Source organism: Lipotes vexillifer, unplaced genomic scaffold (assembly GCF_000442215.2).
Source record: "Lipotes vexillifer unplaced genomic scaffold, Lipotes_vexillifer_v1.1 scaffold285, whole genome shotgun sequence".
Taxonomy (NCBI): domain Eukaryota; kingdom Metazoa; phylum Chordata; class Mammalia; order Artiodactyla; family Lipotidae; genus Lipotes; species Lipotes vexillifer.
The window spans coordinates 1,322,000-1,346,022 of NW_006788807.1; the positions used below are offsets into that span (position 1 = coordinate 1,322,000).

General features: G+C 42.7%; 1 protein-coding gene across 2 annotated transcripts in view; it reads right to left on the reverse strand.

Moving 5' to 3' along the window:
- Positions 1-24,023, reverse strand: part of PCSK2 (proprotein convertase subtilisin/kexin type 2) — a 214,975-nt gene that overhangs the window by 174,685 nt on the left and 16,267 nt on the right. The window contains exon 2 of one of the 2 annotated variants that reach the window (XM_007461791.1): positions 19,558-19,662. The exons of the other annotated variant lie outside the window; for it this stretch is intronic. Within the exon in view, the coding sequence (XP_007461853.1) occupies positions 19,558-19,662 (105 nt within the window). The remainder of the gene's footprint in view (positions 1-19,557; positions 19,663-24,023) is intronic. 2 annotated transcript variants of the gene reach the window in all.

The window sequence follows — 24,023 nt, forward strand, 5'->3', positions numbered from 1 at the left end:
TATCAAAATAAGAATAATATCAAAATAATAAAAATACTAATAGTACAAAATACCAATAATAATCATCTCACAGCATCCCACTCCATCCCACGTCCATCCCTTAGTCATTTGGTTATCAAATTGACTGTCAAGGGGTCTTGGTGCTTGTGTTCAAGTAACTTTTGTTTTGTCGAATAATGGCCCCAAATCAGAAGAGTAGTGATGCTGTGTTGGCAATTCGAATATGCCAAAGAGAAGCCATAAGGTGCTTCCGCTAAGTAAAAAGGTGAAAGTTTTGTACTTAATAAGGAAAGAAAGAAAATCATTTGCTGATGTTGCTAAGATCTACAGTAAGGGTGAATCTTCTATCTGTGAAACTGTGAAGAAGAAAAAAGAAATTTGGGCTACTTTTGCCGTGGCACCTCCAACTGTAAAGCTTATGGCCATGGTGAGTGATAAGTGCTTCGTTAAGATAGAAAAGGCATTAAATTTGTCCAATAAGATCTTCTGAGTGAGATAGAAAAGAGACCATGTTCACATAACTTTTATTAAAGTCTATTGTTATAATTGTTCCACTTTATTTTTAGCTATTGTTAGTCTCTTACTGTGCCTAATTAATAAATTAAACTTTATCATAGGTACGTATGTGTAGGAGAAAACATAGTATATATAGGATTCAGTACCATCTGTGGTTTCAGGCATCCACTAAGGGTCTTGGGACATATTCCCCAGGTATAACGGGGGACTACTGTATTCAAAAGCTGGAAGAAATATAAATGTGTGTGTGTGTGTGTGTGTTGCATTTGAAGAAATAAAATTCTCACCCTCCATAGAAGAAAAAGCCAATAGACTATATCTGAGATGAAATAGCACATTTCAGCATACACATATTATTTTAAAATGTGGACTTAACACAAGGAACAGCTAAAGCATTGATGGATAATGCCTCTGAGGGACTGGGACTTGGTAGAGGTGGGGCAAAAGATTGCCATTGTTAATGTTAAGCCTTGTATTTAATTTTTAAAACTGTATTATTTTGGCAAAATTACAGTGAAAATAAAATCACCTACTCAACTAAATGTGATGTGTTCATGACATATGTGTAAAATTGTTAAAGGACTGCAGTGAATAAATGTGCTAAAACAGGTAATTTTCAGAAATCAGTATCAGTCACTTTGTAATTATACACTGCAGAGTAAAATATTACTAGTCACGGCTATCATCTTCTGATCACTTACCTTAGTATCATCTCATGATATGTTCACACCAACCCTTGAGATAGGTGCTATTAATACTAACCACACTTCACAGATGAGATTATGAGAAGCTAAATAACTTATGTAAATTTATGCAGTTGGAGAATGAAGTGGTGGAAATGAGATTAAAACCTGAATCTACCAAAGCTCCTAAACTTGACCACAAGTCTACACTCCAGACAGACTAGGAGGTTACAGGAATTCAGAGAGTGGCAAGAGCCCTGGATGCACCCTCTTTTTCCAGACCAAGCAACCCAGCAGACGGCAAGTTTCCTTGTACTTCAAAGAAAATTTAAATCCAATGTAATGTGCTATTTGGTAAGGCACAGGTTTGCATTTTAAAAAATAATTTTGAGGTTCTTTTAAACTCACTTCCTACATGTTTTTCATCAGGTTATTTTTAGATTTTTCAGCATGAATCTTAAAATGCTGCCCTGAATCTCTGTGAACAATAACAACACCTCACATTTTTCAGAAAACTTCCATCTCTCATCTTCTTTGATCGCCACAGTAACACCACGAAATGAGCAGGGTGGATGTCATTCATCATGTCACAGATGGGGCATTGAGGACCATAAAGCCAAGTGGTTTTGTGTAACCCACACAGATGATAAATGACAGACCTGTGATTAGAACTCACAACTCCTGATTCTGCCTTCACCACGCTTCCCACCACCATGCAGCTCTTCACGTGGCTCCTCACGTGGCACCCACTGATGTCTCTGCCCTGAAAGGGTCATTTTGCTTTTGTCTCACGCCCAAGTTTGTGTTTTGGAGAAACCCACCTCTTTTAGATCTTTTTCAAATTCATTAATTTCTTAAACTTGAATAAACCTAAACAAGGGGGCTTCCTGGTGGCGCAGTGGTTGAGAGTCTGCCTGCCGATGCAGGGGACACGGGTTCGTGCCCCGGGCCAGGAAGATCCCACATGCCCTGGAGCGGCTGGGCCCGTGAGCCATGGCCGCTGAGCCTGCACGTCCGGAGCCTGTGCTCCGCAATGGGAGAGGCCACAACAGTGAGAGGTCCGCGTACCACAAAAAAAAAAAAAAAAAAAAAAAAAAAAAAAAAAAACCTAAACAAGGAATGGACTCTTATAAGGAAAACCATTTTTCCTTGGCTTCCCCATCTTGGCAGGTTATTTAAAATATACACAAAATAAAATTTGGTAGCAACTCCTAATGCTTATACCTCCTGTATACCTATGAAACTAACACAAGTTTACAAGTAAAATATAAACAGCATAATATCCAAAGAAATATCATTGACGAAAAGACCCTGCGGATATGCTACAGACCACTGAGGTGTAGTGTCTCAGGGATCAGCCCGTCTGTCCATTGTAACAGGCTCCACGCCTGACTCAGTCCTCCATGATTCATCCCCAGCTGAATGGTGGGAAAATTATCTATTGCTGTACAATCAACTACTCCAAAAGTGAGTGCCTTGTATCAACTCTTTTATCTGGCTCCAGATTTTGTGGGTCCGAAGTTCAGAGGAGACACAGTTGGGTGGTTTGTCTCCAGGTAGTAGCAGATGGAGTGGCTGCCGAGGCTGAAGGGACCACTTCCAGGATGATTCTTCATTCCCACGTCTGTATCTGCGTGCACTTTAGCATCCCTCTCTCCTCATGGCATACCAGCCTTTCCATCTGGCTTGGCCTTCTGATAGCAGGGTGTTCTCAGGGTAGTCACACTTCCTCCATAGTGGTTGGGTTCCAAGAGGCCAGAGTGGAAGCTACCAGGTCAGGTAAGGGCTATATCAAGAACTGGCATAGCATCACTCCTACCACATTCTACTGCACAAAAAGTCACAAGCCTGCTCAGATTCACGGGATGGAGAAATAGACTCTAGCTATTGATAGAGAAGGGCCAGGTCACATTGCCAGAAGAGCACACGTGATGAGAGATGTTGTTCTAGACATCTTAGCAAAATGCAAGGTCCCCAGTTTGGCACAAATGCCCCATCTGTTCTCACTAGCCAGAGACTGCATGGCAGTAACTGCTGCCGATATAATTATAAACGTGAGTGCCAAGCTTATAGGAAAGTCTCAGTCCCAAGGAGTCACCCATAAAGTTAGAACATGCTTTTATTCATATTTTTATTATGGTTCTGAATAAAAAATGCACCGTACAGGGTACTTCTGTTGTTCCCCGCGTCTAGTTTTTCTCTCCTTCCTGAGCACATTGGAGCACTCCACTTCTCGGCTTCTTCACGCTGACTCAGGCGTGGCCTCTTTCTGGCCCACGGGTGATAAGGAGAAGCGATATGTGTCCTTTTCAAGATGAAGCATTTAAGAGCGGGTTCAGCTCATCATGCTTCCTCTTCCCCTTTCTCTTCCAGTGCCCTGGGAGCCATGTTAGGGTGGTGGCATCTCAAGATGCTGGAACCTCCAACAGCATCAGTTACTGAAAGATTATGTTAATCAGGGCCCCCATGGACGCGTGCTGGTCATGCAGCACGAGTGCACGGTAAACATTTGTACATCAAACCATTGGGACGTGAGGGCAACATAATCTAGCTTGTCTTAACTAATATTTTTATTATTCACAGCATTCTGGTAGAAAATGCAAGGACCCCAACATAATACAGTTTGAGGAACACTGATTTAATTCACACTAAAATTTTTCATGGAGTAGAGGCGGGCAAGGAGAATAGTGGAGAATTAAGTGGGAGAAAATGCAAAAGAAGTAGGTGATACCATCCCCTTTTCTGCTCTGGCAAAAGTTATAATGTGTTTGTGAAACAACTATGTACATTCAAGGATGAAGTCACCCTTATAGTTTTGAAATCTTAGGCATTTATTTGTAGACGTTTGCACTTTCATCGTGATTCCATGATAGAGATGAAAAATTAAGGCAATTTATTTCAGACATTTGGACTTTCATTGTTACTTAATGATACAGATGGTAAAAGAGAGGCAATTAGTGAAGGTTAAGTGACTTGCCCATGTCACATAAATAAGTGGTAGCGGAGTTTTTTGGAGTGCTCTGATAGAAGTCAAATGATAGGTTATATTTTAGCCATGGAGAATATGATCCTTAGCTGAATTAGTCTATTTCTGAGATGTCTTCACTTACTCATTAAAAAGGAATCACTGTATTAAGTTTTAGAAAAATCTGATTTGGTCCACACATGAGTGCCACCTGGTACTCTCATGATTAGCATTGATGATTACTCATTGATTTTGGTTTTTTGATTAAAAATTTTCATGATTAAACAACCATTTGCAGATGTGTGGACAAATTATCAAGTGAATTCAAATTACCTCTAAAGACGAGATTGAAAACTGATTGGTCTGGTGATTTTGGTCATGTGAATAGCTGAATTAGATTGCTCCATGGGAAACGAACTGATTGCTCAGAGAGCAGTGTACACAAACAAATCAACTAGATTCAGAGTGATGCAGTTAAGCTATATAAACCCAGTCTTCAAATAGCCTCCCTGGTGAGACACTGTTTTTCATTTAACCTGAATGCTGTTTTGGGGGCTTTGGGTACTTTATAATTTCCTTTCAATATGAGGTCAGTGTGAGATACTCCTTAGGGTCTATAGTAATAGATCTATATCATCCTGGACAAAGGGTTTTGAGCTTTGTCATTTTTTTCTGTTCTATTCAACCTTTTTTATTAAGAACTGGTTGAGGATATTGATGTTGATCAAAATCAGAGATGACAGGAAGGAGACTGAATCAGGATCCAATAAAACCTTGACAGGTCATAATGAACTCTAAGATGAAACATTCAAAAATTAAACCTAAGTCCTTGCTTTAGGACCAATATCCCAAGGACGGACTGATTTGCAGCATATTTGAGCAGAAACTAGTTCTGGCTAGTTGTAGGGTCAGTATTCGTCAATATAAGATCCGTGACCTCTAAAGAAGGATAAAGTGATCCTATGCTATGTCCATAGAAGAACAGCTTTCAAAATATGGGAAATAAGATTCCAGTGCTACTCTGACATCATCAGAATGTAGCTGGATTGTCTGTTTAGTTCTCAGACAATGTTCAGAGAGGTGTGATGAGGAAGCCCAGGAAATAAGACCAAATTCAATGAAAACATCTGAAAGAACCAGGAATGTTTATTCTGAAGAAGGGCCAGGGCCATGGTAACTATCTTCAAATGTTTGGAGCTTTCTCGCATGGAGGAGGAAATGATTTGGCCCCAGAGAGCAGAGCCTGGATTGTGTCCCGATGCTTTGGGGTTGCCTTAAGGAAGAACTTTTATGCGGACCACCTTTGCAAACTGTGAGGTCGGGGGCTTGTCATAGAGGTGACTTGCCCGATGCCAAGTCATCTTGTTTCGGGAGGTTGAAGAGGACAGATCACAAAATGGAGTCCCATGGATAAATCTGTTCTGCTGACAGATTTTCTTCAGTTTTTTCACATGTTAAGAATTTTTTATTTAGTCACTAATACTTTTAAGAAGCACAAAGATTTTGCACAAAGTTTGGCATTTTCTGATTTTCTTGAAAAACTGGGATATCTGGCAACCATGGACCTCCATTTTTGTGAGGTGACAATCATCTGAGGAAGAGGTTCTGCTTCCTCCTTTTCACAGGGTTGTAACTCTGGTTTTCCACAGTCCCCACCACTCCCTATTGTATTCCCACCTAGAGGCAGAAGAAAATGTGATCATTTGTCCTCTTGCTTGAGTTACTGCTTTGCTTACACCCAACCCACCTCAACTGGTAACTTATTTGCCCAGCCTCTCTAGGCGTTCTGTTTGTGATCCTGATCTGACACACTGATTGACTGGGTTGGAGAATAGAACTTAATTAGAAATCACTAGTTTTCGAACTTAACTTTTTTAGTTGAAATACCTCTGCTCCATCACACCCAGCTTGCCCAATGAAATCTTACACCAAGTCCCAATTCATAAAACAGGATAGAGAACCTATTATCTTTGAGGTGGATGAAAAACCTCCACCTCATCATCTAGCATTTCCCTTGAGGCAAGAAGTGGAATTTTAGGGCTCTGATCACAACGTGAAATTTTCTTGTAAAAGATGAGGACAAACGCTAGTTCTTCCAAACACTTTAGAGTATTGGTTTAAAGAAAATCCCCATTTCTCAGATGAAAGTAAAGATATGCAAAGGAAGGATCACAAACTAGTGGGAAATCTGGGTTTTAGTTCTGGCTTTCACATCAACCAGTTGGAGGAACTTCAGAGTTGCCCCTGGAATCTCAGATATCAACGTCTGAAGGGACATTCCAGAGGCTAACTACTCTACACTCTTTACTGTATTGACAGGGAAACTGAAGACTGGGGGATAAAACGGTTTGCCAAGGAAATGTGGCTAGCTGGTATCAGAGCTAGTGTTACAACCCCAAAACAACCTCAAGCTGCACGTCCTCCTTCACGCTCCTTTTCTCCCTGTAGGCAATTATTTGAGTCTGTTTCCACACAATAGATTTGAACCACTTTGGTTTTCTTCTGCTCCCTGGGAGGGCTTTCTCCTGTCATTTCTCTGAGGTGTCCTTACAAACTGACATCCATTAAGCAATTCTTTACATGGGGTGGGCTGCTCTTCCTGTTCAAGGGGAATGGAAAATAGAAAATTGTCTTACCTGTTTTCTCTCAGGCAGTTAGTTCTTTATTGCTAAATGGGACATACTTGCCAGAGAGAAGATGGAAAACACAATATTTTTGGTACAGATAATGGGAAACCAATTAGATGAACTCCAGCAATTGGATTGTTGTTATTCAGACCCTGAATCTCTTTGTCTTGCTGCCTTTTACTCTTCTGCAGACCTGGCTTCAGTCATTTCCTCTCCTCAACCCAAAAGGGTTTGAAACCACCTGAAATGGTAAGAATTCAATTCCTCTCATTTTCTAAATTCCCTTGACTTAGATTTAAGAGCACAAAGCTTGTTTATGGATGAAGATGTGATCACAAACATGTCAATGGACATCATAAAAGGAAAATGGCTAAACAAATTTAAAAATAGCCGAAGAGGGTTTTAGAGTGTGTTTTTTTTAAAAAACTTTCTGAGGCTTATCCAACTCCAAACATAACTTTGCCTCGTGAAACATGATCTTAGCCAGACAGACATACTTATTTTAACCATTTGTTCATGTCATAGTTAAGGAACACCGATAGCCTCCTTCAGCTAAGCGTTGAATACAATTCACTTTGGAGCAGTGGTTTAAGGAGTGAGGAATTACTTTCTAGATAGATATTGAATCTTAACAGGGAATTATTTTAAAGAACTCTATCTTTCTGAAATCCATGAAAATGTGATCAAGGTTGAATCAACACAGCTTGGATTTTTGTATTTCTTAATTGCAGATTAAGGTTCTTACCTTCGGGTCTACTGTCAAATTTGATGTGTCTCACAGCTTTTATAGTTCCTTAAAATTAAAAAGAAATGCCCAACTCAGATTTTCCTCTTGCCACGTCAAACAGAGGCTGTTTCCCGGTAACTTCACCCAGCAGCTCAAAGAACTGGGCCTTGGCTCTGAGATATTGCCTAGCTGGGCTTGAGGTTTTAGAAGCTTAGTTCTTATCCATTCTGAGTCAAATGTGACGCCATCCAGCCCAGATACAGCAGTGTCTGGTTGAGATAAAATTCATGCCACCATTTTTATTTCATAATCTCATGTTTGCACCATGAAGTTCAATACTCTTTCAGAAAAAATAGATTAGAGATGGAAAAACTGAAGTATATTCCATTGATATCTCTAAGTGGTTCGTAAGAAATAATCATAGGGACGGCCAAGATACTCTGGTAAAATGTGAACGAGGTAGGGCACATTGACTAGATTAGTCTTTGCTTGACCTCTGGTCCTCTTCCTCTATTATTTGTCCCTTCTCTATCTCCTCCGCTGGTCCCCAGTCGTCTCCCAGGCTTCTACATTCTAGAATGCCCTAGGGTTCCATCCCACACAGCTTGTCTTCTCTAGTTACACTCATTTCTTAGATAATCTCAACTAGTCTCATGGCACTGAATGCTATCAATGTGTGGGCGACTCCCACTTTATGTCTCCAGCTCCAAACTCTATCTTAAATTTTTAAGTCCCTTTGCTTATTTTACTTCTCGAATCGGATGCTCAATGCAACCCTCAAATGTTAACATGCTTAAAACTACTCTCTTGATTCCCTACCCATTCCCAGTCAACCTGCTTCTCCCCCAATCTGTCCATCTACATAAATGCTACCTCCATGTGCTAATAACTCAGGCCAATAGCTCTAGAGTTACCTTTGCCTTCTCTGTTCCTCTCCCATTCCTTAGCTAATCTGTCAACAAAAGAATCAGCAAATTTGAAGTCTCTACTTTCACAAAATATTCCTATTGTTTCTCACCACCTCGACCAGCTTCTACCCTGGTCTAAGCCATCATCCTTTCTCCACCATCCTTCCAGAAAAGTTGCCATCACCTTGCACTGAGCTCCCTGATTTCTAGAGTGCACCCCCATGCCCACCCCATCATCTATAATTCACCCCAAAGTACAGAAATCCCATCTCATTCAGTCAATCCAAGGTCCTTACCCTGACCTGTAATGTCTTCTCTGGTCTTGCTTCCTTGCTGACCTCATTTCTTTCCCTGTTTGTCCGGGCTCCCATCTTCCCAGCCTCCCTGGTGTTCTCGCTGTTCACAGAACACATCAAGTGCCCCTTGGACACGAGGCCTTTACCTTTGCTGGTTCCTCTGCTGGGGATGCCCTTTCTCCACAACCATATGGAGACCTTCCTTACCTCCTTCAGGTGTATATTTAAATGTCACCTTACCAGAGTAGCCAACCCTGGATGCTTTTTATAAAATAACACCCCTCCCCTGCCACTCCCTCTTCCTCACAATTTTCTCTATTTATCCTCATAACACCTTCACCAGCAGTCATGTAATTGCTTTATTCATCTGGATTTTGTCTCTGTCCTTCAACCCCACTAGTATATAAGCTTCACGGGAGGAATTCTTGGTCTGTTTTGTTCCCTGTTGTGTCCCAGTACTTAGAACAGTGCTCAGCATGTAGTTGAGCTTAGTAAATACTTGCCGAATAAATAAATGGTTTGCTAGCAAGCAACTAGCTAACGGAGTTATATTGTGAGTTTAATGAGCGTAGACAAAATGCTTATTTTTAGGTGATATAATAGAGGCATTTTAGATATTTAAAGGCATTTCCTTTGCATCTTGGGGAAGGCTGGGGAACGAATGAGGTAAGGCAGGTCAGGAGAAATTTGCCTTAAAAACATTGAAGATTTTGGTAGAAAATCCTAAAAGTTTGCCAGCTCACCATTCGAGGGGCATCATCTTGTGAGTTATGAAGACGAAACAGAAGCACTTTCTTCTTTCCCTGTTGCTTTCCTCTGCATTAGAGCTTCTTAGAATTCTCCCAAAGACAGTTAAGACTCCCCGGAGATCCCTGGGCTTGCTGGAAGGGTGTCTTCCAGAGTGTCCTTCCTTCTCTTTTGGTACGCGTGGCAGCATGAGCAGGAGTGATCATTTAAAATATGCTCACAACAACCAGAAAAAGCCTGGCTTACTCCTTAGCAGATTTGCCTGTGCCTTTCTGAATCCATAGTAAACGCTTCTCCCCTGTTCCCCACAAAGAGTTAATTATATCACTGGCAGCAGTTCTTTGAGGCAGGAAGCCAGGCACATCTGCAGCACCCAGAGGAGATACAGAAAGTCCTCCCTGCTGAATAATAAAACCAGCAGATTAGGGCAGATCAGCTTTTCCCACAGGTTAGAGCACCACTGAAGGCATCTCTCCTCTGCTTCCTCTCGCAATACACTTCCCTTTCTCCACATGCCGCCAAGTCACTCTCAAAATGTGTAACCCATGAAGGTGTACACTCGCTGAGCCAACCTCCTGATGAGGTGTCTAGAAAATGAATTTGGTCACCAGCTGGGATGCTAAGTCAGAAGCTGCTCCATGTGGGTTCTCAGCTTTGCCCTTTGGGCTCGAAGTGTGGTCAGGGTTGTATGCCTACAGATTCATGTCTCCCTCTGAGCTAAACGCAAGCCCAGGAGAAGGGCAGTGCGGGGGAGCTGGGCTGCCTGGAGAAAGCTGCTGACCCTAGAGGCATGCCAACTCTTCCAGAAAGACCAAGGCTCAGGGCAGAATTTTGGCCCCCATGGTCTCCAGACCCTGGCATTACTCTCATGATTATGTGATATATCACATGGTAAGAGGGACTTCATAGTTGTAATTAAGGTGACTAATCTGCTAAGACCAAGAGAGGGAGATTGTGCTGGGTTATCTAGGTGGGTCCAGCAGAGTCACAGGAGCCTTAAGCTGGAGAGGAAGGAGAGACGTGTAGCACAGGAATGACCTGATGTGTGTTGTTGGCTTGAGGATGGAGGGAACCACAAGAGACGAAAACACTGCACACCACATTCTTAGAAACATCCTTTATACATGCAACTCCCCACCTCAGAGCCTGTTTCCAGGAAATCCAAGCTAAGATACCATCTTTGTTTACTTTTTTGTAGAGAAATCACACTGCAGGGATAGAGTTCTGAAGTGGGTAAAGTGCAAACTAATGCACGGTCAAAATGAACTTTGGAAATTTCTCAGGAAAGTTAGAAATCAATATACAGTGCCTCAATACATCACAAACGTGTGGAATTTCCTTCCACAGGAATCTGGTCCTGTCCTATTGTTCACACAGCAGACGAACACGTTGGCGTGTGCTTAGGAAATACTTTGCATCAAAAGTATCATCTTTAAACGCTGGAGTCTCTCACCCAGAAAGGTGAACTGCTCCCACTTTGAGTCAGGAGGGAAAGGGGCCGACTGCATCCTCAGATGACTCTACTTATTCACGCCACTTCAGGGCATATCCCAGTTGAGCAGAATCGTGAGCAGAAGTGCCCACCTTCCTATTATTTCCCCTCCTTTTTCACTTTTCCATTTATAGCTGAGTTCATTGAATTCACATAAATCACATAAGCCAATGATGTAGCTTCGTATTTTCCCATTACACTATTTCTGATTTAGAGAATCCAGTTATTATTTAGTGAGAACAGGGTCTTAAAGAATCACAAGTCCATAAGCAGTATCAATCCTCATTTAGCTTTTATTTATTTATTTATTTATTTTTGGCTACATTAGGTCTTCGTTGCGGTGTGCAGGCTTCTCATTGTGATGGCTTCTCTTGTTGCGAAACACGGGCTCTAGGCAAGCAGGCTCAGTAGTTGTGGTGCACGGGCTTAGTTGCTCCGCGGCATGTGGGATCTTCCCGGACCAGGGCTCAAACCCGTGTCCCCTGCATTGGCAGGTGGATTCTTAACCACTGCGCCACCAGAGGAGTCCCTCATTTAGCTTTTTATTTAAATCAGATCTGGTGTTGCGAGGAGTCGTGAGTTTTATTATTTCTTCCCCATCAGTTATGGTCGTGTGACCCCAGAGAAGTCATTTACCCTCTCTGGGTCTATTTTGTCTGAATTATATTTTAAAGCTTCAAGGCAAAGCGTTGAATCAATGTTTCCTTTGGAATCTTCCTGCTCTACTATTCTCTTTGTGCAGAGGAGGAGGGAAATTAGTTTATAAAATCTAAGTCAGTGACAGAGCAGCACCATGCAGTGTGAGGACCCCTTACAAACCACAGGTTGGTCAGTAAGTCATGAGCCTCCCTAAACTCGCATTTCCTCACCCGTAAACTGGGAATCTGATACCACTTAATTCGCAGGAGATATCTGAGGTTTAATGAGATGATGCCTGCTAAATCCTTAGCACAGGTTGGATGGTAGGATTTGCAGCAAGAGTTCACCTGCCACTGCCAACAGCTTCTTACATCAAGCATCTCCATCTGCCACTCTGCTTGGGGACTTTCTCCAGCATCCTGAGGCTTGTTCAGCCTGTGCACGGGGCAGTTCGGAAGTGCCAGGGATTTAACATCCCAGGTCAGCTCAGAAATGAGAGACAGAGCTAGTAGATTACTCATCGGGCAACCGCCTTCCTTATGGGACAGCTCTGAAGGGCCCCCAGTGGGACTGAGTCTCAGCTGCCTACAATGCAGACCTGCTAAAAATCTCACCCTCTATTTGCTTTCCTCACTTCCCTCCATCATTTTACTCGTTCTCTTGTGCATCTGAGAATCAATCCCCCAAATAAGTGACCCTCTTCTAAGTTCTTGTCTCAGGGTTTGCTTTTTGCAGGAGCCCAAACTAAGACAACAGCATTCAACAGACACGAACTAGTCTTACAATTGTTATCAAATTAAACTGAGAGGAAGCCCCAGAGAGATCCCCTCTGGCCTCTTCTTACTCAGTGGTCTGGTTCCTGCAGAAATGTCATGAGCGTAATATTGCTTTCTCCTCACTTACGTGCAGAGGGTCACTAGCTGCCTGGCTGGGCGTTGAGAGGGATGAGCCCAAATGCCCTCCTAATGGATTGCGCTGTACAGGTATTCACTCGCATTTGTAGTTCAGTTTTTGTAAAGCAGCTTTCCTCTTGAACCCTGAGACACACGTTCTAAAAGCGTGTGTTTGTTGCTTCTGGATTCTTGAGGAGAGGAAATAAGGTGGAGAGAAGCAGGGAGGGAAAACCAGAGGAAAAAGGGAAGAAATGATGCTAAACTTTGCTATGCACGCCTTACGGAGTGATTTGCCTCTTCAAGGTAGGCAATGTGGTTCCCTTTTTTATGATAGAAAATTGAGTTGTTAACAGAACAGGAAAGGTCCAGGTCACTGAAGGGGTCACATGACAACTGCTGGGAGGTGGGTTTGGAGCTGAGTCGCACCCTATAATTTTTTTTTTAATGTTTCCTGTGCCTCTGTCTCTCCTTCTCTGTCTTATTCTGCACTCTCTGGCATCAACATCACTTTATTTCTGTTCCATATGTCCCCAGTTTGTTTGTCTGTTTGCAAAAGACATGCCAGGTGCACCCATGAACCCTTGTTATCTCACGGAGGCATCTCTCTTGGGAATTCCAGCTAATCTGTGCCTCTAAGGCCCCCCAAGAGTTAAGGGAATTTCATTCCACTTTCAAACCCCACCATTGGCCAACTCTATACTTGCACGGCTTTATTCATGGGCCATCGAGCTCTTATGATCGTGCATCATGGACAGTCTTTTCCCCCTGAGAATCCTAATTCCAAATAGGTTGCTCCCTTGTCTGACCAAGAGACCTAAATCCAGGTTGGAAAAGATGGTCACCATTGTTGGGGATCCGAACTGCTGTTTTGGGCTTTCAAACTCATGTGCGACTCAGGCACACGTCAACCTCTTTGTTACCTCCATTTCAAGAAGGAATAGCATCTGTTGGTCCAACTCATGCTACAAGGAAAGGAGAAGATGGAGAAAAGGCAGCCATGAATGCCCTCTGGAGTAAAAGCTCTACAGAAATTCAAAACACTATTGAATTTGCTATACGATTTAGAATAAACTCACCATGTCTGTGTTTCTAAATAAGTAAAATATAATTAAATCTATCGGCTTTCTTTTTTTCCCTAAAGAAGACATTCAGAAGGTAAATTAGGGGATTTCTATACATTTCTTAGAGCAGTATCTCAAAACCTCAAACCTCACCATTTCAGAGTTAAGTATGAGACTGAAAAACAACCTATTAGGGCTTCCCTGGTGGCGCAGTGGTTGAGAGTCCGCCTGCCGATGCCGGGGACGCGGGGTCGTGCCCCAGTCCGGGAAGATCCCACGTGCCGCGGAGCGGCTGGGCCCGTGAGCCATGCCCACTGAGCCTGCGCGTCCAGAGCCTGTGCTTCACAACGGGAGAGGTCACAACACTGAGAGGTCCGCGTACCGCCAAAAAAAAAAAAAAAAAAGCCAACCTACTAAAAAAGAGAAACAATTTTTTAAAAAAGGTATAAAAATGAAAACCAATCAAATAAGCCAACCTAGTTTTTCCGGGGGGAGTTTATAAATTTTTTTTTAAAGGCACTAAAATGATCTATTTTTACCAGTCCCACAGGCTGAGACTCTCATGCGTCACTGTGACGTAAGGAGAGGACACACCCACTGGAGGAAGGTTTGGTCAAAACCAAAACAAAAAGTGAGGGAAGGCATTTTTCTCCACGACATTTTCTATTTGAAAGTAGATTTTCCAGAACATAATTGTGTATTTTCTTCTCTGCTCCAAACTTTAATCAAAGTACAGTCAGCCCTCTGTATCCGCAGATGTGGAACCCGCGGATATGGAGGGCCAACTTCGCAATGCAATTTACATAAGGGACTTGAGCATCTGCGATTTTGATATTCGCGGGGGTCCAGGAACCAATTCTCTGTGGAAACTGAGGGACGACTGTGATCAAACAGTTATCTAATATTAATCCAAGGAAAGACACAATACATCAAGTGGATTGTCCTTATCATTACAAATTACTGTGACTGATGTTAGGTATTTGAAAAGGATTGGAAGCCAAGAGCTTAGCAATTATGACAAAATTTCATGTAACTTGTGGAGGAAGAAGGTAAATGAATTTCTTTGCTTGCTTCAACTGCTGAAGGACCCAAAGCAATTACAAGCCATTCCCAGCTTCTGTCAACCACCTGAGTTTCAGCTATGATAATGAATCCATTAAAAAATAATATCAATTATTGTATTATTAAGTCCCATGGACAAAGGAAGCCTGACTCACTCATTATTCAGATTTTTACAAACAGATCACACCAGTCATGTCCAGTTAGTTTTTTGTTTGTTTGTTTGTTTGTTTGTTTTTGCGGTACGCGGGCCTCTCACTGTTGTGGCCTCTCCCGTTGTGGAGCACAGGCTCCGGACGCGCAGGCTCAGCGGCCATGGTTCACGGGCCCAGCTGCTCCGCGGCATGTGGGATCTTCCCGGAACGGGGCACAAACCCGTGTCCCCTGCATCGGCAGGCGGACTCTCAACCACTGCGCCACCAGGGAAGCCCCTAGTTAGTTTTAAAGAATAGGCAAAATTCTCTTTTGTTCAGATTGTATCGTTCTATGAGATTTTTGAAGACTAGCCAGTGAAGCTAACTTTTGTAGGTTTTTGAAGTGCCCTGAAAACTCACAAATACCCTCAGAATAGACCTGTAAAGGACAAAAGTGAATCACTATGTGATCATGGGCTGATACCTATGGTCATAAGACATGTGAATACACTTGGATGAGGAAGAAGCTAGGAAGATACAGCTCCTGTGTACAGAACACAGAGGAAACATGAAACATTCTTTGAGACCGGGGAACTGAGAAAAGGTTTCAGTGGACCGATAGGAGTTTCTGACTCGAAACGGGTGTAAAAATGATCCCAAGGGATATGGGAACATATGTATATGTATAACTAATTCACTTTGTTGTAAAGCAGAAACTAACACACCATTGTAAAGCAACAATTATACTCCAATAAAGATGTTTAAAAAAAAAAATGATCCCAAGGGATAATTGGATGGTCTAGTAGAGTTGCTGAGAAAAGGAAATAAACGTTTGTAATTCCTGAATCAAATATAACTTCTCGCAACAAACGACGTTCAGGTTATTTTTTGTTAAATTATCTGGCTTCCATATAACTGGTGGGTGTTACTGAACGATGTGAGTCTTTATGTCTCTGAACGTATCTCATTTCAATGCTCTCTATGTCAGATGAGCAGATATGATTCAACAGGACTGTGAAACAAATGTCTTAAATAAATCTATTCCCCAGCAGCTTTTCAAGAACTTGGAGAACGTATGCGGTTTGATGTGTAGACTGTGGACCTCAGTTAGGTTTGACTTTAAGATTTGTTGACGCTGCTCTTAGCTAAAGTTTCACAAATGTCACAGAGGTTTTGAACATGGATTATTTTCCTTGACCTTGATGCTGAGAAGGAATTTTTGGTTTTATTATTTCATTTCAGCTTTGGATTTATTTATGACATCTTCAAATTATTTTAGCTATCCACACACTTTCCAAACATGTTGTTCTTGCTACGGTGGTTGCACTGTGACTTTGAATATGATCAGGAACACAGAGTGACTTTGGAAATTAAAAACTGGCTCCTCACAGGATTTTCAGTGACAAGACTTGAAAATGATGAAATGAATTGGTTTCTTTTACCCACGATTAAGAATGTATTTAAAGGAAGCATTAGAAAGAAGGCTATACTTCTGTTTCCTAGTGGATGTACATTTTAGAATAGCAGTGAAAACATAAGATGAGATGAACAATATTATTTCATAGATTAAAACTCTGAAAAAAATCATTAACCATCCATCTATTCATTTGACAGTCACTTTTTGAGCATCTACTGTGTGCTCAGAACTGCACTATACAAAGATACCCAGAAATAAAAAAGACACAGTTTTTGCTTTTTAGCATCTAAATGATGTTACACGGCATTATGCTAGGCTTTTTAGCAGAAAGAAATGGAAAGGCAAGAGAATACCTTTAAGACAGTCTCTGCACCAGAATCTTTTTCTTAGCTATTGCCCTGAATATTGATGAACAAATATAAAGATACTGAAAGCAGCCCTGTATTGGCCTGGACAAAAAGTCCATGTGATCCCTTTCTAGTCATTTTCTTCTTTTCCTTAAACGTAAAAGTTAGTCGTGAAATGAGGGACAAACATCCTTGAAATTTCTGTTCTGAAGCCAAAACAAAACCAAAAGTAAGCTTGGTCCTCTATTTTTTCTTCTCTATTTGTTGGGTTGATAGGAGATCTTGGTAATTTCTTTGGCTAAAAAGATACCTAGGTAGATGGAGCCCTGAAAGTCTATAGAAGCTGAAGCCCTCCCGGACTTATGTACGTGGCTCCTTGGGCTCTGTATTGTCGTTCACAAGCCAGGGGACAGCTAGTGAGAGAGGCCAGGAAGTAATGCAGAGACAGGGGAAGAAGGAAGCTGGGGCCGCGAGCATGATTAAAGCTGATAAGCCTAGGAGACAACATGTTTCAGAGGAGGATAAAACAACTTGCTCTTAAGATCTTGATTCATGAAAAGTAACTTGCAACGTCTGTGCAAGAGACAAAAGGATCCTTTTCAACTACCTGATCCTTCCCCTTTCCTCTCTATACGTCTATTTACTTCTCTTTTTGAAACCTGTTTGAATGTGCTTGGGTAACCCCACGTTGAGGTATCCTAACTCGACATGTTTGCCCTTAGTTTAAGGTCTAGAAACCCACAGGGCTTCCAGAATCCTCATAACACTGCTGTTGTACTGCTCATCATCAATGCTTTTTGTTTAAGAGTAGCCACCCGATTCCTGTCAGCCGATGCCAAAATTAGGTGACCACAAGAACATCCTGCAGGAAAGACTGAGGCCTTAATCTAATGTGTTTTTTGGAACAAGGCAGTCATTACTAGCAGGGTTTTTTGTTTCTTGGTTTTTTTTTTCATTTTGCAAAGAATTATGAGGTTTTATTCTTTCTTTCTTTTCCTAAAATGATTTTATTATTGACAGCAGCCCTGACATTTAACCTTAATGAGAAGGCAGATAAAAGGTACGGGAGATTTATGACCTTAGTTTTGCTGCTCTCTTCTCTTGGTCTTTGTGGGCAGGTACATGGATACCCCCACCAGGTAGAGGCAGATGGCTACCGGGACCTTATAATGGGCATTGGGGAATGGATGCTCCTTTTGGTTAAAATAGATACTATTTTGAGGAGAAAGACAAATGATTAGAATCACCAGTACATGACTTCCTTCCTTATTATCCACCCCATCTTTCCTTCTCTTTCATAAACATCACTCTACACTTCAAGAATCAGCATTTCAAAGATCATTTCAAGTAAGTGCAAAAATAAGAAAATCTTAATCTAATGGGCCTGAGGAGTCTCTCTGAAGCAAACAATGGCTTCTTAGTTTCACTGTTCCTCGGTTCTCTTTTCCTATCCAAGCCTTTTAAGCACGACTTTCCTTCTGCCCCAATTTCTTTTATGTGCTTCTCTGAATGATCTCGGGGCAATGTGTTTAATTGTGGAAGAAAAGAAACCAAAGGAACTTTTAAGAATCATATAAATAAAAGTAAAAAATTGGCCATAAAGGGTAAGATCATGGGGCAGGTAGGAAGCATAGGGAAAACCAGTGTCACTCGCCCCAGAGTGGTCATTGTCTGCTGGTACCCACTCTGGGTCCACAGGTGAGACGGGCAGCATCCCTGTCCAGGGCTTCTCAAGGGCGTCCCCAGACACTGAACTGATATAGCCAGGCCAAGGCTGTGATGACAGAAAGGAGAGCTCCTCCCTTAGGTAATGGTGCCACCTTCTACAACAGACCCTTTACTAATGCTGGGCATGGGCTGACAGCACTGGCAGCTTGGATCTTACTGCAAAAGCAAAGATAAAGTGGCTTCTCAGAGCAGTATTTTCACTCTAGGGAATGCGGGATCCCCTGGGTTGAGAACTTAAAGGAAAATTGCCTGTGGCCTGTCAGTTGGCGATCTGCGGGGGAGTCTGTTTCATCTGTGTTCCTAATTAAAGGCCACATTAAACCCAGTCAAGTGTTCACATGAAAAGCCCCACATGAATGATTCCAGATTCCATCAGCTCCAAAGGAGTCTCGTGTTAAAGCTCTAACTCAGACGTCTGACCCTCTGCACATCCACTGTCACCCAAGTCCTGCGGAAGAGGGTATGAAGCCTTCAGTGTACAGAGAGCAAACTGCCTGGATTATTAATTTCCCTCTTGGCGAACTGCATATGAGAAATCAGAATCTCCCAGTTGAATGAGTGTGGGGAGGGCAGAGGAGGTGGGGACAGTCAGGATTCAACGACGCCCAAGGTTCTTATTCTGAGAAAACAGGAAGTGGGAACACTGGAAAAGGAGCTGCTTTAGGGCCAAGATGATAAGTTTGGTTACAAGAAGGTTGAATTTAGGTTTCTGAGGGGAAAGAGAGTAGGAAATGAGAGCTGGTGTCCATGAGCGAGGTAAAGATTGGAGGTGAAAGTGGGAGTCATGAGCCTCCAGAGACATGGGGCACGGGGTGACTTAGATCAGAAAGAACAGTGTGGGAAGAGGGGCTGAGCAGGTCTTGTGGCTTCAGTCATGCTTGGACACGGAGAAGCCCACTGCCTATTGTGAGCTGATCGCTCACTGGCCATATGGGGCATGGCAGTCTCCTCAGAGCATGTGGATTCACCAGTAGAAAGCGTCCATAAAATGACTTATTAAACTGCTTGGTGTCTTCCCATCCTTCGCAGGCCAAAGCATGTCCCCGGGCAACCAGCAGTCCTCACGCGGTAGTGCAGGAGAAAAAGCCAGAAAAGAGGTGGTACTCCTGTTTACTCCCCCACCTCTGGCCGATCGAGGGTTTAATTATTACGCGTAAGACAGAGGAGCAGAGTCCCCAGCACCACTCTGCAAGGGATCCATTTGGCCTACAGGTCAAGTGCCTTAACTTCAGAATTCCTGCCTGCTCCCTTGTACACCCCCACAATGGGCTCATTTGCCGCAGCAGAGGTTAGAAGGCAGGTTTCCAGGAAAACTCACCCTGGGGTCTCTCTCCAGCTGCTGCTGATGGGGCAGGCTGCGTCTCCTCTTGGCCTTTGCCAGGCCATTGTGATAAAAATGATACAGGCCTTCAGCGAAGGGGAGCTGTGGAGAATCAAACAGACACAGGCGTGGTTAGCTTCTGGCGGCGCCCTGGAACAGGGACCCCAGAGCTGGGGTGCGTGCCGGGGCTCCCTGGGATGGCAATGTTTGTGAGAAAAGCCCTGCCAACCCCCTATCAGACTTGGAGCGCTGGTTCCCTGTCACTGTCCTCCTCCCCATTCCCCTACCTTCTCTTCCGTAATATGCCATTCACCTCCCCTCCCCCCAAACCTTCTATTCTCTCCTGCGTTACTTTAGTTTTTGTCCATCTTTTAACCTTCTCTTCTCCTCCGTGGAGCCTTCCCTTTATATTCATCCCCACACCAAGTTCTGCGCTCTCTTCTCTTAGGTATCACAAGAAGAGGAACTACAGACCATTACCCATTAAATGGGCCCCATGTGGACCACAGCAAGCCATGCACACTGTACCCTGTATGAATCTTTGGTCCCAGGTCCGTGAACATAATAAAACGGCTGTTGTTTATACTAAGAAGTTTGGGGTTGGTTTGTTACTCAGCAATGGATAACAGGAACAAATAGCTAGCTGGAAAAAAAATGTTTTATTCCTTCATTTTTTAGGACTGTGCAGACTTGAAACTCTGCAATAATATTGGCTCTGTCTGTCAGCTGGTGACCCCAGCCAGGAGCAGCCCAGAGAAGGGCCCTCAAGGGACATTCCTGGCAAAGGAGGAGGGGGCCTGAGGCCAGAGAAGCAGATACTAGATGAACTTCAAGGGCACGGCAAGTTTGGCTAGGGGTCTGGTGTGCAAATGAAAATCTTTTAGGACACTGTAGCATTTGTGATCTTGTTCCTGTTCATTAAAAACCACATTCTTCAGGGAGAATTAAACATAAATATTTCATGTGCATTTTTCCAGGCTCAGTGATTCTTGAACGTTTTCTCTACTTAACCCTGCTGATGTACTCAGGGTAATGGTAAGACTTGACCAAAAAGGTGCAGGGGTGGAGGGAGACGGAAAGAAAATGGAAGTGCGCTTATCTTTTGCTCTCCAAAGATTTGTGCTTATGACCACTGTCAGGTGGTGTGAACTTGGAGTTTTACTTCCTATTCTGGAGGGCATGAAGCATCTGAGAATTTTTAACACAAGAAAGGAAATTTGGGGCTATAGAGCACCAGTGAGCTTTGGAGGGACATTGTTCTGGCTCTGTATTACTGATTATTTTTTTAAAAATTAAATCTGAATAGAGGTAAATGGAAAACTCTTTCTTACAGTGGAATTCCAATTAACAAAAGTAGAAGTAATGAACAGAAATTGAATATCACCATTTGGAAACACCATAAATAATTGTGGCTGGCAAGTGTCACCAAAGGTTGCTAAAATTAGTGGGGGAAATATAATGATAAAGAGAAATAATACTTTACAGTGGAGAAACCCGGCAGAGACGTCCTCAACCAAGTGATGTAAGTTAACCTCACTACGGATGAAACATATCAAAATCATGTGCCTCATGATACAATGCACTGAGAAGGAGACATCACTTACATAATTTCCTTGCCAGAAATACATAACCTGTATTCAGTCAGGAGGAAACATCAGGCAAACCCATAACTGGCTAGTACCCTTCAAAACCTTCAGGATCATAAAAGACAAATAAGGACTGCAGAAATTTTTGAAACCAGAGGAGATGAGGGAGACAGGACAGTTAAATGTAACACATATCTTGGATTGGATCCTGGATCAGAAAAAAGGACATTAGTGGAACACTTGGAAAACTGTGAACGAAATCTGTAGATTAATTAATAGTGTTATATCAATGTTTTTCCTGGCTTTGATAAATTGTACTACGGTTTTGTCAGACATTAACTTTGGGAAAGCTGGATAAAGGGTATATGGGAACTTTGTTGCCATTTAAAAAAGAGTAATTTTTTTATTGTGGTAAAATATACAGAATATAAAAATTTTTCATTTTAAAGTTTTAAGTGTACAGTTTAGCGACTTTAAGTACATCTCCATTGTTGAGCAGCCATCACTGCTATCGATATCCAGAACTCTTTTGATCCCGCACGTTCAACTCTACATTCATTAAATGATAACTTCCTATTCTCCCCTCCCCTCAGCCCCTGGCCACCACCATTCTACCTTCTGTCTCTAAGAATATTACTACTCTGGGACCTCATATGAGTGGAATCATACAATATTCGTCTTTTTGTGACTGGATTATTTCACTCAGCGGAATATCTTCAAGGTTCATCCACGTGAAGCACTGTCAGAACCCCCTTCCTTTTTAAGGCTGAATAATATTCCACTGTATGTATGTACCGCATTTTGTTTATCTATTCACCAGACGATGGACACTTGGGTTGCTTCCACCTCTTAGCTATTGTGAATTATGCTGCTATAAACATGGGTGAACCTGTGTGCAATTTTTGCCAACTTCTTAAGTCTAAAATTATTCCCAAATTGAAAGTTTTTAAAATGTAAAAATACTTTTAAAATTAAATTTGAATGCCCTTAAGAGGGCCATATATTTAAAAATCTCAAGCCGGAGGTCCCACCACTTCCCTTTGTCACATACTGAAGTCACTTCACATGGTTATGTTAACTGAAGGCAGTTGAGTGGCTCCCCTGGCTTGGTCTAAGTGCCTCATTTCATAGAGAAAGACGTTGTGGCTCAGGGAGGGGCAGAACTTGCCCAGTCAAGAGGGAGCTCTCAACGGAAATCCCTGGTCTCCTTGACTGTAACTCCAGACGCTTCCCACCCACCGCTTCCGTTGCTGTCCCGCTCTATGTCCCGTCCCCCTTGATAACTCTGGTTATGAATTCAACAGATAGCAGGCTGGAATTCCTGACAAGGGGGAGTGTGGCTCAAGGACAGCCAGGCTGGTGAGTGACCCTCTGTGGTGTACTTGGGACCCACGACCCGGGATTCTTTGATTAGAAGCACTGTCTTGGCTATGGAAGAAATGGAGTTAATTGGTCGCATAGAGCTGAAACTGGAAACTCGGGCAATTAACAGGTAAACTGACTGACCACAGACTTAACAGAAGATTAACCTGCAGGCACTGGTTATTTTTCTGAGCCCTTTTTGCCTCTTGTCTTTGGAGTGTAGACCCCAAATCCACTGCCCTCTGAGTCTCTGAGAAGCAACTGTCTGGGGAGATCATGTGCAAAAGCACAAGCTCATCATGGGCAGGGAAAGACAGATGCCGTGTGCCTTACAGTAGTGCAAGGTGCCTGCTGCCCACACAGACCTCAGTGAAGAAATGCTTGTGCCTTCCTCCGTTTCTTAAGTAGAATGCTGATCTTCCAAATAGAAAAGACATATTAAAAACAATCTTAAAAGACATATTAAAAGCAATCCCCAAACCCTCACCTGTAGCCCAGTAAGAAACCTCTTGTATATTTCAACACTTAGTATATCCTCAAATGTTTCCTTCATTTAAACACACACACACACACACACACACACACACACACTCACACACCCTTCTTTTCTTTTACACCATCACCTTTGTGTCTTAAGGCAAAATACACATGGTTCCAGAAGGAAGGAGAAAGAAAGAAATGAAAGAAGAATTCACAGCAAATTGTCAGCTTGAAGGTTCAGGCTGGGTGACAGTATAATAACGTTGCTAACTCAGACTTGCAGTTTTTAGAAATTCTCATTATGCCGCGAAATTTTATGGATCCCAGCAACGCTTCTCATTGCCTCTTTTCTGTCCCGCCTGCCTCCTTCTCCCACTGATAACCATGGCTCCAAGCTAAAGCTCCTCTCTGAACCCACACACTCGCTTTCCTCAACAGCCAGGAACCCCAGGGAACTGGCCGCCGATTGTGAACAGACAATAAGGTGTGTTAAATCCTCTCGGAGCCCACTGCCCACCTTCCTTTAGACCAGAGCTCTTTCCCCTCAGGCAACCCCTGGACGCTGTTCTGCGAACATTGTCTCCACCCCAAATTTTGTGCTTCTATGCATTTGCTTGTTTCAGGAATGACCACTGCTTCTCACAGATTCTCAAATGGGTCCAGAGCCCCCAGGCAGTTAGGACTCTGGCTCAGACACATCACCCTTCCTTTAGTGGCTTTGTCCATTGTGTTGATTTTCATGATGCCCAGTCATGTTTATTTGGGAGTCTAGTTTGGTAGAACAATGGACTTCATTCCACATATGAAGAAATTTATAATTTTATTTTCAAGGGGAGCAGCTGTCAAGAGGTTCAAGGAATAAAACCTGGGAAACAAAACAATACATCAAGGATAGAAAACTGTTTCAGCTGATAACTGCTTGTCAATTTCATTTAGGGGCCCTGCATTTTACAGGGAGGGCTAGGCTCTGCATTTTACTGACATTTCCTGAGACCATTCTTAATTTCCCCGGATTGCATGCACTCTCTCACGGGG